This window comes from Centrocercus urophasianus, unplaced genomic scaffold (assembly GCF_019232065.1).
Source record: "Centrocercus urophasianus isolate 14NV4802_14NV808 unplaced genomic scaffold, USGS_Curo_1.0 seq_15, whole genome shotgun sequence".
Taxonomy (NCBI): Eukaryota; Metazoa; Chordata; class Aves; order Galliformes; family Phasianidae; genus Centrocercus; species Centrocercus urophasianus.
Genome location: NW_024884697.1, coordinates 14,635,604 through 14,649,466, shown reverse-complemented (window position 1 = coordinate 14,649,466; position 13,863 = coordinate 14,635,604). Strand labels below are relative to the sequence as shown.

Genomic DNA, 13,863 nt, shown 5'->3' with positions numbered 1-13,863 from the left:
GAGCAAACATAAAACTAACATGCATAATCCCTGAATTTTTCTGCCACCATGCTATCTTGGTTTACCAATTCTTTATGCCAAAAAACGTGGCAAAAGGTAGAATAAAAAGGCAAGAAATAATAGAAAGATAAATCTGAGCTATTATATTACATTATCGGGCTGTGAAATCTTTCGCATCTGACAAAGTCTGTGTCCATCCATGTAGTACAGTTCTATAGATTTAAAATGAGTCTTAGGCATTACTTCACAAGCAATATCACTTTCAAAAATATATATAAAATATTTCAAGCATTTACCGTAAAAATAAAACCAAACAGAAAAATGCAAAGACCAAATCAAGTAAAGGAAGGAATAATTCATTCTCATTAAAATGCAATTTGAGTTAAAGAATAAGTAAAACACAACATTTACAGCTAAGCAGCTCTTGCAACACATTCTTTGTAAGCAGCATGCATAATGTCCTTAATTTTCCTATTTTACAAAGTTCTGCTTCAGAAGACAGTGATAAATTTTAGTGGATTTCAGAGACACAGCTACAGAATACCAGAGCATTTACTTAACAGAGGATTTGGGAACCTTTCCAGTTCCCTCTGCCCCTACACTTTAACTAGATCAACCACAGGTATTTTGGATTGTATGTTCAATGACTTACTTCACAGAGCATAACAAATGACTGATGAATCCCAAATTAAACTAGACAAAAACATGATACCAGATAGAGAACCTTTATTACAATTCAAACCAAGACAGATCTGGATAGCATTTAAGTGCCTGATCCTATTCTCACAACATTAATGGAAGAACTGCAAAGAATTTCAAGAGACATAGCATGGTTCTAACCATTCTAGATAACAATAGTTATCTATCACACCAGGAAATACACAGCAGAAGAGCGCTGTTGTTCCCCTGAAACCTCCCAGTGTAGCTCATGGGAAAACTGGGCCTACTCTGAGAATAACTAAGTTGTAATTTAAACTGGAAACATCGATATTTAGTCCATATTTTCTCTGAACTGAAGAAAACAGTCAGCTCGGTGAGGCATTACTCTAGCTGTGATAGTAAGAGGGGAAGAGCAAGGAGACAAAAGGTTTCCTTCTGTGAAAACAACAGTGCAACCCTCTTTAAAGAAAGGCCGCTGTTCTTGTATCCTTGCAAGAGAAGGGAAGCCGCTCACTGTTGTCCTGCATGTCCTCATCAAGTGGGGGAGCCAGAATGGACACCCAGTACAGACTCAATGGAACCAGGCAGTCTGTCCTACCCAGATACCTCTTCCTTGGCAGTGCTCCTCACCTCTGGCAAAAGTCTATCATTTAAATAAATAATTAAAAGAATTAAAAAGAATTAAAAAGTAGAAGCAGAAGCTGCTGGAACACTAAGAAATAGAACTAAGAACTAACAGTTTTTTGCTAATACCAATTCTTTCGCTTGACAGTTGAGCAAGAAATTATTGAGGAAACTAATTGCCTCAAGTAGAGGTCAGCAACACAAGGAATTCTGTCTGAATAAACAATAGAAATAGACTAATTACAGAAGGATGAGCATTTCTCTGTGCTGGAGAGATGTATGTTAGTTTTGGAATGAATAGTTAAGGGGGAGGGGGGGGGAGTGTGAAGCCTGGAATTCAGAATCTATGGAGAACATTGATTAAACAAAACTCAATGTTTTGTTTTTCTGAAGAGGCAGAAGGAGTATGGTCATTAACACATGCTTTGACAAGGGGTACATTTTAGTACTAGAAATTGATACCTATATAAAGTGCTTGGGTTTTTTTAAGAGCAAAATGACTGAAAACTTTTAATGTTTCTAAATGGTAATGATCACGGAAGACTCATTTCATTATGACTCTAAATCAAAAAGTTCAAGAAGAATAACACAGAAACACACCTGCATGTTGGAAACACACAGTCAGAGAGATGGAAGTGTAATAAAGCACTTACTTGGTATGTGTCCCATAATCTGATGGTACATCGTAAAGGGACTTCTCTCATCAGTAAGTTATTCATCCATCGGAAAGCAAATTGCAAATATTTCACCTCATGCTGATCCAAGTGTCTATGAACTTGTTCTGAAGACAGAATAAACCAACATTTTACTGAACCTTTCCCAAAGTCCTTAACTATCAAAAGTAGTATCTGAAAATTAAATAATCCTCTGATCCCAAATAGTTTAAAATGTGGTGATGCATACAAATAAATACATAACATTACAAACAGAAACATGAAAAGGAAATACTTATACAGTACACTGGACTTATTTTTCTTCCTTTGGATGACTTAATGGTTCACAATGAAAAAAGATTAAAGTCACAGCTTCTCAATATACAAAAACCAATCCACAAATTTATAAAATGAAATGAATATGTAGATATATATTCACTAATTTCTTATATTAAAAATTTGAGGCAGGACTACAAGCAACAAGATTTGCAAATAATGTAACGTTTCCAAAAATAAAACACTGGTAACAAAAAGAAGACAGTAATAAACAAGCAAAGAAGTATAAAAGAGAGCATAAATATAGGCTGTATTCACTTGAAACAGAAAGTTGAGATTAATGCATGCAAAACAGAACTATTTAAATTTAAACAAATTGAAGCTTAAATAATTTATTAATATGAAACAAATACAAAATTTTAATAAGTATCAATGTATCACGCGTTATTTCTATCTTTAGCAAAACTGATCTGCTAGCTGGACTTCTTTATATTTAGCAAAATTTACCTCCCAAAGAATCGCATTCTGTTAAGTGGTTTTAGCTAACGTCATAAATTTGCAGAAACGCTGATGCCTTACTTCATCTAAATGTATGACAAGAATTCTTTGTTAAGGCCTCAATAGGACATCCCTATTCTATTTCTTTGTGAAAGATTTTTTTGCTATCCCTGTTCTCCTTCATCTACATTCATAGAGGTATTCCAGAAGCTAAGACAATGAGAACACTCTGATCTTCCAAATTCCAAATTTATCAGAGCTAAAAAAGCACTAAAAAAGTAAATGAACAACTAACATCCCAGAAGTACAGTGGCACTGTTACAAGACGTTGTATAAAGATTAAAGAAGCCAAATGACATCTGAAATATATGAATTTTTGTGACCAAAAAGATCAGCTGTCCATCTGTATTACCCACTGTGCTTCCTGGGGCCTCTGTGTTGAAGCAAGCAGGCCAGAGAATAATGGATATGAACGCACAGTACAAACTTACAGAAGTAATTTCACCCATGCCAGCTCCATTTAAATTTGAATACATTGTACAAGATTGTAGGGGAGCCCAATAATTACTGTTTAACAAATTATTATTTTTAGTTATTCAAAATTCTGATAGCTTAAAGGCTTAGAGTGAAGTTATATCATTCTCTTCCTCAATACATGTTGTATGGCTCTATATGAAAGCTTTAGTTAATATGGCAACTGACTTTCAGAGAACTGAAAGTTGTTTCAATATGGAACAAGTAAAAATGTTTCAGATTTTAAAAACAATCAACAGGGAGCCTTTTTGCAAATCAGAACAGTCACAACACATTACGCCAAATGTTCACTGGCTCCAAAAGTGCCTAAAAACAAACACCTTCATTTTCAACAGTTAGAGACCTTGCATGCCTCGCAGGCACTAACAGGTACAGAACCACTATCATGTGTCTGCCTTTGCTCTAGGGAAATACAGCTGCAAGTCGCATATGCTGAAGAGAAATACCACGTTAAATTTATCTCAGATACATATATTGCAGACTACAACACTCAGATAATCAAGTAGAACGCAAAAACAGTCAGTTCTATTTCCTGCTGATGTGCTAACTCACAAACACCACATAACATTTTTGTTCTTCACGCAGTACTAACGTATTTCATTTGGTTGCTTGCAGACATCAAAAGTAATGAAGAACAATAAATTGTGCCAGTCTTTATATTTCAACTAGTGTTTAATATTCATAATGAATTTCTTGGAAGTTGTTTTCTAGTCTAAAGAATTTGAAAAACAGACTCCTGAACTCCCTGAGTTATGTGCAATTGATGTAAGACGGGAATAGCAAATGCAATGACTGAAAGGGCTCATTCTTCCTACTTTGTAAGTAATTGTCAGTAATGGGCTATTTTGCTGATAAAGGTAATTACGACAGTTGTAATCTAAATTTAAATTTCCCATTTCACTGCAAATAGCACGAGTCAGCAACAAACAAGCAAGTTATGTAACTACTGTCAACTTTCAGATCTCAAGTATTTCACAAGATACACTTACCGCATTTTCAGACAGCAAAACTGTGTCATAGTTAAGAGAAAAATACAACTTGTACAAAAATGAAAGAAGCCCAAGATTTATATTTACTAAGGTTCCCAATTTTTAAAATAAATATGTACACAGAAATGGTTTTAGTGAAGCAAATCTTAATACAATGTGAAAATGTTTTCTTATGTAGCATATCACCAAAAATGTGTATTTCATGTTCTAGCATTTCTAACTACTGATAATTTTAATAAACGCACTTACAGAATATATTAATTTGTTTAGGCATCCTAAACACTAACGATAGCCAAGTATGTCTCACAAATCCTCTTACTCTGGACTTCTGGAATAATTCTATCCATCACATCTCTGTTAAAAATCTTTGTAGCACCTATTCACTACAAGATTACATCAACATGTGCTTTAAGCTTTTTAAAAGCCAAAATTAGATTTCTATGAATTCATCACAAATTTCTGAAATTAATTCTGAGTACCTAATGTTGTAACGTACTGCTAAAATTTTCAGTGTCTCATGGAAGCAGAATCTATATGCATAAAATATTTATTATTGTTTAGTGCCAGCTTCTCAGGCTGTTTTACTGATTTCAGAATTAAATGTGTATGTGATTACAGATTCAGAAACTAAAGCACAGTTAAGGCCAAAATAACCTGCACTAAAACATGATGACTTAAGGCTGACCTGACTGAGGGACGCTGACAGAACAAGAGCTGGGAAAGTTTCCACATAAGCAAAGGAATAACAAAATAATACTAAAATGATGCTTGAATTGCCAAATTACAGTGGCACAGCATGGAGCTGCATCCATCTGCATAATTTATTACTTTGCAATACTAGCCATTTATTGATGACCTTTATGTAAAGAGTCCTATCAACCTTTGTAATCTTTTCTGATGCTCGACTCTAAACCTAGTTTTGACATTTTTGAAAATGTGGGGTTTTTCATAGTTCATACTTCAGCATTTCGTTTTTAACTCCACTTTATCATCACTTTATACATATTTCTAAAGTAAGTATAAAACAGGCTAATTATTAAAACATCATCTGAAATGCAATTAAAGCATATCTGATAAATAAACAGGTCTTTTAATACAAGGGAAGGAAGAAAAAGCATGTATTTGTCTTCATTAAGATTCTTCTTAAAGTGACTACAGTTGCTACAAGAGTATTTCCTTTGGTACCAATCCAAATCAAATAAAAAAATAATGGCAGAGGTTTTGTTGACACTTCTTAACACAGAATAATGCCTGTGGTTTTTCTACTTGATGCATGAAAATGTGCCAAGAAATATACTAGCACTCTCAATTTCAAATGGCAGTTTAGCTGGATTTTCTTCCTTCTGGGCCAAGCCAATAACATCAAGTGCAATAATCTAAAAATTCAGAGACTAACGTAACGGAAGACAAGCCAAAGAAGTTGAACAATAGAGAGGACTGACATTTCAGAAAACAGTTTCCACATCTACTACATAGGAGAATTCTTACTGTCAAAATTCTCCTTGGTTTTGCATTTGTCATTTTGTTACTTCAAAAAGGACTGACATTCCAAAAAAATAAAGAAAAAATGATAATCAATTATCTTGGAGATAATAATGCAGGCAAAGCATGGCACTCCAAACTCAAAATCCCTTCATTTTGAAATACACAAAGTTTACTGCAGAATTAACATAAAATCCTGATTTTCTATTAATTTTCTAATGACTCTTTTGAAGGTTCCCTGAATGAATATACAAATTGATAATAAAGTTTTTAATTAAAAAAAAAAAAAAATTCCTTGGCAGGTAATAATCTCATGGAGGAACGCAGTGGAGACTGAACAGTATTTCAGAGCCTCAAAAGCACTCAGGATCTTCACTCACCATCTATTTTTTCCACTAATTAACTTTTGCTATTTAATATTAGTTAATATTTTTGTAGAGACTTTAACAAAACAGATAAATAGACCAGTATGATCCAAATGTTTCCTCCTGTCTTCTCTTTTGTAAAACAGATAATACAGCTGCAGAATTTTCTAGCTAGCTGTTTTTGTTGTTTTGTCTACTGAATGTAAAATCCAGACACCTTTCTTCCCACGTCAAATGTAGTAAGAAATGATTACCTATGACTTAATTAACTCACTCAATTTGTCAGCTAATGTTGACAGTGACGCTTCATAACATAGGTTACAGCAATTTCATATTTAAATGTTTTAAAAGCCCCATGACAGTCAAATACTACGTTTGGCATTTCACTGCCTGACAGTTGATAAGAATTCTCTCACACACCACAGTGCAAACATTTATCCTTTACTTGCCAGATTATCAATTAAATTTGGCTACCGTTCATTAGAAGATGAAACTACAGAAAAGAAAATCACGTGGTTTAATCTCATATAATAATAATAGTAATATACAATTATATTATTATAACTCTCAATGAGTTATATGGAACATGCTTGCAAGGCCGAACTTTACTTAACTGTTAGATTACGAATAGGAAATGCCCCCCATGTAGCACTGCCAGTTTTTATAAACCTGAGCTGCCAGTAGTGATTTTCCTCCCTATGTAGTACTGCAATTTCTCAACTACAGAAAAGTTTTCACAGCCCATTGCAGGGATGAAATGTTATGTACAATCTCTGCAAATAGTGTAAAGTAACAGATTTCTTTCCCAGTTTGTTCGTAATACTTGGTTCTTGACAGTCTTTGCCATCATTTACAAAACTTCAGTACTGTCCTCTCAGCTGAGCAAAGCAGGCAACTGGCCAACCAACCAGATTTTATTCTAAGCAATTAAGTGTTACAGTAAGCAATTCTACCTGACTGAACTTCCTAACAGCACGGAGAGTTATTAAAAAAAAACAGTACTGTGTACTGTGACACAGTACTGACAGTACTGTGACATCAACAAGTAACACAACACGAAGGATGGGGGATCTGGCTGCCTCAAGGAATCAAGCGTGTAATAATTCTGAAGTATCCAGAGGAAAATGGAGGAAACTATTGGGAAAAATACCAACAGTAATCCAAGCAGTAAAACATTCAAGCTAAAAGATAAAAATAAACTTGGTGTCCCAGGTGGAACCTGACCTTAATATTCAAGATCTAACAAATAACAATGTTATTTGTTTGTAGCCATATCTTATAAATCACAACTGTGTGCATTCATAACTGGATTCACGTCCAACACTTCCTACAATTCAGATCATGGTTTTTTTTCTTTAATTTGCCGCAAACATGTAAGTTTAGGCTAATTAAAAGTCGAAGTGTTTAGAAAAGCCAGGAATTTATAAATGATTTTAACATCAGTCTTAATTAACTCTTGTTAAGATCTCTGAACCCTGTGAGCGTACAAACGTAATCTCCTCAGTAAAATATAGAAATATGATTTAAAAGATAAATTAAATAATTATAATGCCCAGTGAGCAGCATCTAAGAGTAGATTAAAGTATAATACAGTAATTACAACCATAAAATCAGATAAAAAATAAGATGGCATTGTTAAAATGAAAAAGAGCTCTATAGCACAGATTAATTTAAAACAATTATGAAATGCCTACAAGTTTTTTAATCACTTCAGCATCAAGCTGACACATAAGGAATGACCTTATTAATCACTAATTTTCAACAGCAGTAAGATCTAAATAAATTCTGTTCCCACTTCCAATTCACACAGCTTCAATGAATTTAAAGAATACAAAGTCTTTACAGCTACAACTGGCACTTTTTTCCCCCACAGACACAATTTTAGTTGAAAATTACAGGTGTCAGTAAAATGCTTTACAACATAATTAAACACGAACATGATTTTGCACACATGGTTAAGTATTCCTTAACCATACTTTAAAGAAATCATCAGCATGAATATATAGCAAAGACTGAGCAAGTGTCACCACAGTATCATCTTCAGTTCATTGTATGAACAACTAAGATCCAAACTAAAAACTGAACAAATTAGTTAGTTTGTACCTATCATGGTTTATTGAGCAGATACCTGGAGTGGTGTTACAGAAGAAAATATATTAGCCTTGGTTGCTATTTTGTCTTTTTGAGAGTCAGATTTTCAAAAACAAAAAATCAAAACCAGTTTTCTCCACTGTTTAAAAAGTCAAATCAGCACAGAAACTAAATAATCTTTAGAGACTATCAAGGTATAGAAACTACCAAATGCATTGACTCCAAGTACTTTTGGGCCTTAACTCATCAGGTAAAATTAAGATCTTAGCAAAAGCATGAAACATTTGTATTTGAACGACTGGATGGTTCTTCAGGAATGGGTGTCTCTCTCAGAACAAGAATGTGCAAAATGCTACGTGCCAACTCAATACAGAGAGAAAACTGTAGGAATCCCAATGAAAATTCAGCCATTTAGTTCACAGCTCTTCCTGCTGCCTCTCAACCAAACGGACATTAGATAGAATAATTTTCTTTTAGCTCTATGTGAATGAAGGATGTACTGGAAAGAGGCCCAATTAGTTAAGAAGCCATAATATGATACATAAATACTGAGTATTAAATAACCTATCAGACACACCTAAAGCAAGTATCTCAAAATGGGAGAAGTACCAAGAATGATACAATGAAGTTCTTTCACTCTGTATAAGCAAACAAACATAAAAATGAAAAATTATAAATTAACTAGGTCTTGTGAAGAACTTAACTCACACATACACACACCAAAGAAATACATACAACATATTCTTGCAGCTTTTTTTCTGTGGGTAAAAACAGTTAAAGTGTATTTACAGTATAAGCTTAAGGCCATATAACAACAGCAGGTTACGACAATTTTCTTGATTAAAAAGTCCTTATTGTGACATTACTGAAAGAAATGCAGACATCTGACCAAGAAGTTTGCAATCCAGGAGATAAATAAATAAATAAATAAAGATTAGCGAAGCTAAGATTAATTTGTCAAGAACAGAGACATTCAGAACAAGTCTGGACATTTTCCTGGGCAACTTACTTTGTGGAAACTGCTTTAGCAGAGGAGTTGGACTACGTGATCTCCAGAAGTCCCTTCCAAACCCTACAACTCTTTGATTTGTGAAAACACAGATCAGGTCGCTCAGCACACAAATGCAAACTTGACGAGTTATTTTGTAAGACATTTAGAGTAAAATGTTTCATTATCATCCTCACAGGAGATGAAGAATATCCATACTAGGCTCTGAGTTGTGAATACCATCCTTACAAGTTTTTTCTACTATTAATCAGAATGCAATTAAAAAAAAGTAATGGACTGTTTTATTTTCTTTTTTCCTCAAGCTGCATTTTCGCTAATTTAGAGAGAATGACATGCAATTTTAACAGCCTATATTTTTGGTCAGTTTATGGGAAAAACCAAGACTACTTCTATGTGCAAATGCTCAGCCTTCTTGCAGGCTGCCCGACACTTAATTATGTTATTAATTATCAGATGCTTTCCAGTAAACTGAAGAAACCAAGACTCTCCCAAGACTGAAACCAGGTAAATGCTAAACATCTGTAAAGTCTACAAACATAAATCCTGAGTTAATTTGCCATTCCTACAATATGCCTCCTCGATTTCAAGGCTAAGTGAAGCAATTGAGGAAGAGAGCATCAAACTTGTCTGACCTGTTTACAAATCATGAGATTGTTCATTTTACAGGAGAAAAGCTCCATTGACATTACAGAGAACAGAAAATGTAGCTTCTTGTTACAGATAGCTTATACTATTGAGCAATTTATTGATCCTCTCTTGCGAAATTTTTGTAAAATTCTTAGACATGAATGATGATGACAAGGTGAAAAATGGGACAGAGTTTGAAGACAAAACATTATTCAGTCTTACCTATAAAAAAATTCCACTGAGTACACGGGTCATTAAAAATACCTTCTGGAGTTTAAATGGGCTGAGATTACGATTAAATAAACAGACTGTCTTGGCTGTTTGAAATCTGATTCAGTGTTTTGCACTGTACACACAAGGACAGTCATATTATATTGAGAGGAGTTGTGATCCATGAGGCTGGGTTAATGAAGGTTCCTTGAATCACTAACATAATGTATTAACACTCTCCAAAGGGCTAGGTATCTCTTTTCATACACTGGTAAGCCCTTATAATAAGCAAACAAGCTGCACAAGCTTCATCCATTCAAGCAGCTACTTATTATGCTAAGGTTCTCTTCACCATTCAATTACCCAGCATCAAGAAAATAATGTGACGCAGTAACAACAGGAACATTATTTTCTTCCACAGTAATCATAATTAGCAATTAGAATATTTACAGTTAGTATAAACCATACTTTTTTTTTTTTTTTAAAGCAAAACTATTAAGTTCATATCAAGCACACTTTTCTCTTTAGCTGCAGTACAGCAGACTCAATATGAAGATAAAAGGAAAAAAGCACACACAGTAAGAAAGATAACAATTTAACTGTATCTATCAATGTACATACAATGTAACTGTATTCTATCAAAAAAATCCAAGGAGGTCAGGATCCCTCATCTGAGACATCATCCAAAAGTTGAAATAGCAGCGCACGTCCACCACTGCCAACACAATGTCTAAAGCCTTGTTTTAATCTTTCATGTATTTTGGACTATATTTACTGGCAAAAGAGAGGAACTAGCTGGACGCTCCACTACATAAAAAGAAAGAATACTGAAAAATCTTTTTCAAACCAAAGCTGATGTGTGCCTCTGCACTATAAGGGTTGTGATCAGCAGAATAAGTGTCCAAGTGGCTGTCAGTTACAAATGGCACAAAAAATGATTAGAAATCTCAGAAATGAACACTGGTGCCAATACTATGCAGCAACTTCAGGTACGACTGGGTGAATGGCACCTAGTGCACTCCCAGTAGTTTTATGCACGATAGAAAGTCGAGAGGAATGGTTAATAAAACACACTATACCTTAATTCCATAAAGGAAGATTCTATTTGATTGCATTAAAGAAAGTCACAATGACTTTTGGTAGTCACTTGATGGTAATCAAAGCCTTGAAGAGTCTTATGCAATGAAGATGCAGAATCTCCATCCTTGGAGATGAGATCTGGGGTCTGGACCACTGATTTGTGGAGTAATTCAACCAAAATAGTCTTAAGATTCAATAGCATCAATTGCACTGAAATTCTTCAGGCTTGCTACTGTTTGAGAAGTAACAGCTTTATAAGATATTTCATAGTGTCATTTTTTATTCACAGAAAACAAATTTCTGTCAAAATTTCTGTTTAATTCCATTTCCTCGCTCTGACATGTCATAATTCCCATTAGTTGTTTAGTTTAATAGTTTTAACAGTTTCCTTTAACACATGGTTTCCTTTCCTACATATGCTACACATATGTCACATGGATAACATACATCATAAAATACACCTGCTGTAAGGCAATCAATTTCTTAGTTAAGACTTTGCTTTGCATTCTCCAACTATACCACTGAAACAAGAAAGCTGTCCTTCAACTATTCAACTACATCAAGAATCTATAATTAAGAGTAATCTAAGATGTTGCCTTGCAACTGCTTAATACAGCCTGAAGAGTCAACACAAACTAGCAAGCACCCGTGTACTCTACTAAAAACTGCCAGAAAATGAGCATTTCTAATGTAGAAAAGTTATCATTCAGTGTCCATCATCATTTTTAACACTTTGGCAGTTGTCTACAGCCACAGATATTGACATAGGATCTTCTAAACTCTGCAGCTCAAAGTAAAATTACCCACAGTGTTGGTTACATTCTTACATATTTGCTGATGTAAAAGTATGCTGTGCCTACGCTTAGAAAAACATATAAACAACTGCAATTTTTGTGGTACCGCAATTTTGGGTATTCCAACAATTTCCTGTTAACTACAGTCTTAAAGACCTCACAAAATTATTTGCAATCAAATAAAAATCCGGAAGACATTTTAATTGCAGTTAGCTTACTAACTGCAGTCAGTAAATAGCAATTAAACTGCTCTACAAAGGAGAGTTTAGGAAGAAAAATGTATTTGCTACAACTGCCCTTTTTTTTTCTTTTATTTAAGTGCAAAGACTTCAAAATAATCCTCTGCAAACTTAATCCACTGACCCAAAGCACTGAAGGTACAAATAAGCCTTCAGCTATTCTTCCTTCCTTATTAAACAAACTATAGTATAGTTTATTTATTTTTTCTTAAAATGTTAAGAATGAGTTTTATTATCAGAACAGTATTTTTCATTTTAAAAATTTGTTTCCATACTTTTCTGACCACGTTTATGATGTTCACTTGCAGGTATTGTAATTATGCACTTTATTTAAAAATGCACTTGTTTCTATAAATAATTGAAATTTAATCACCTATACTGAAATTAACATAAAAGAAGATGAAAATCCATACTGAAAGCAGTTAGATGATTTCTGAAGTTATAAAATGCACTAAATTACAAACATTTCTAAATAAACATTTTCCTACACTTTACATAGAAGCATCCCTTTATTTTTAATATTAATTTATATGTTTTTAAAAATACATATAATTACTACAATTTTATATACATCCACATTTATAGCAGAATATTACACAAACTCTGCAGAATATTACATAAACTCCTGCTCTTATCTTTCAATAATTAATACATAAAGGGCATGAAAAGCTCAATCAAAATTTAGGTTGCAAGTTTGTGCAGGCCAACCCAAATTCGCTATGGTAAGTACTGGCTCAATAAAAACTCACAATGCATACAATGAAATCACAGAATTAATCTTTTCACACAGATTATCAAATATTAAACTACTCAGGAAATACTTTTTTTTGCTATTTCATCATTGCCAGGCTAAAGTCACAAATATATGGCTGGTTCTGCTTGGCAACATTTTGTTAATACTCTGTTCATTAATTTAACAAACTACCAAGAGAGTATGTTTAGAATGGGCAAGCATTATCTCTTGCCTTTCATTTAATTAAACTCTGCTCTAGCAATATGACAGTCAGCATTTCATGAAGGGAATTATTTTAAGGACGAAGGTAGAAAATATTTCAAAGTGCCCTGTTAAAACATGAAAGCATAATCTCAAACTGCCCCTGCACATACTGTAATTTATCTATAATATTAAAGATGCTATTTCCAGAGTTCATAATTAATTGGATTCCACAGAGAAATTATTCAGGCATTCCCGATAGCAAAACGCTGCACAAAGGCACAAAACATAGTGCCAAAGGACAGCCATAAACAACCACTGTGACTTGCCCGAATTACAACAATCATTGAGCTTAATATGAAATGAATACCGGCTGCCTTTTGTATGTGGTCATTACTCTGCTGCAAAGAAATTGCCATTGAATTTTGATTATATTGCCATAATAAAAAGTAATGAAAGTGGCTCATGCTCTAGTAGCTTTCCTTTAAATGATACAGGACAGTGATCTTTCAAAGGCCAGCGTGCCACAAATTGTCCGAGTGTGACACCTCATCAGAGGAAGGCTACATTACTCCACACTGTAGGTAGCAGCAGTGATGCTGGCTTGATTTCACGCAAACATTTTGACTAAACACTTTCAATGAAACACTATTTAGAAATTAGGTTAGCTTTTAAACTTACCATCGATCCGACTAACAAGCTCTTCCAACATTTTCACTTTCTTTTGAATTCCCGGCTGTGCAAATGTGTAATTATCCTAAAGAAAGGACCAGAGACAAACATAAGTTTATGGAAAAT

The 13,863-nt window shown here is 34.0% G+C and overlaps 1 protein-coding gene across 1 annotated transcript in view; it reads right to left on the bottom strand.

Annotated features, from left to right (window-relative positions):
- The window catches only part of TBC1D22A (TBC1 domain family member 22A), a 155,773-nt gene that overhangs the window by 73,087 nt on the left and 68,823 nt on the right, over positions 1-13,863 (bottom strand). Inside the window, exons 10-11 of the mRNA XM_042815968.1 lie at positions 13,747-13,822; positions 1,938-2,065 (exon numbers count right to left, since the gene is read on the bottom strand). Of these exons, the coding sequence (XP_042671902.1) occupies positions 1,938-2,065; positions 13,747-13,822 (204 nt within the window). The remainder of the gene's footprint in view (positions 1-1,937; positions 2,066-13,746; positions 13,823-13,863) is intronic.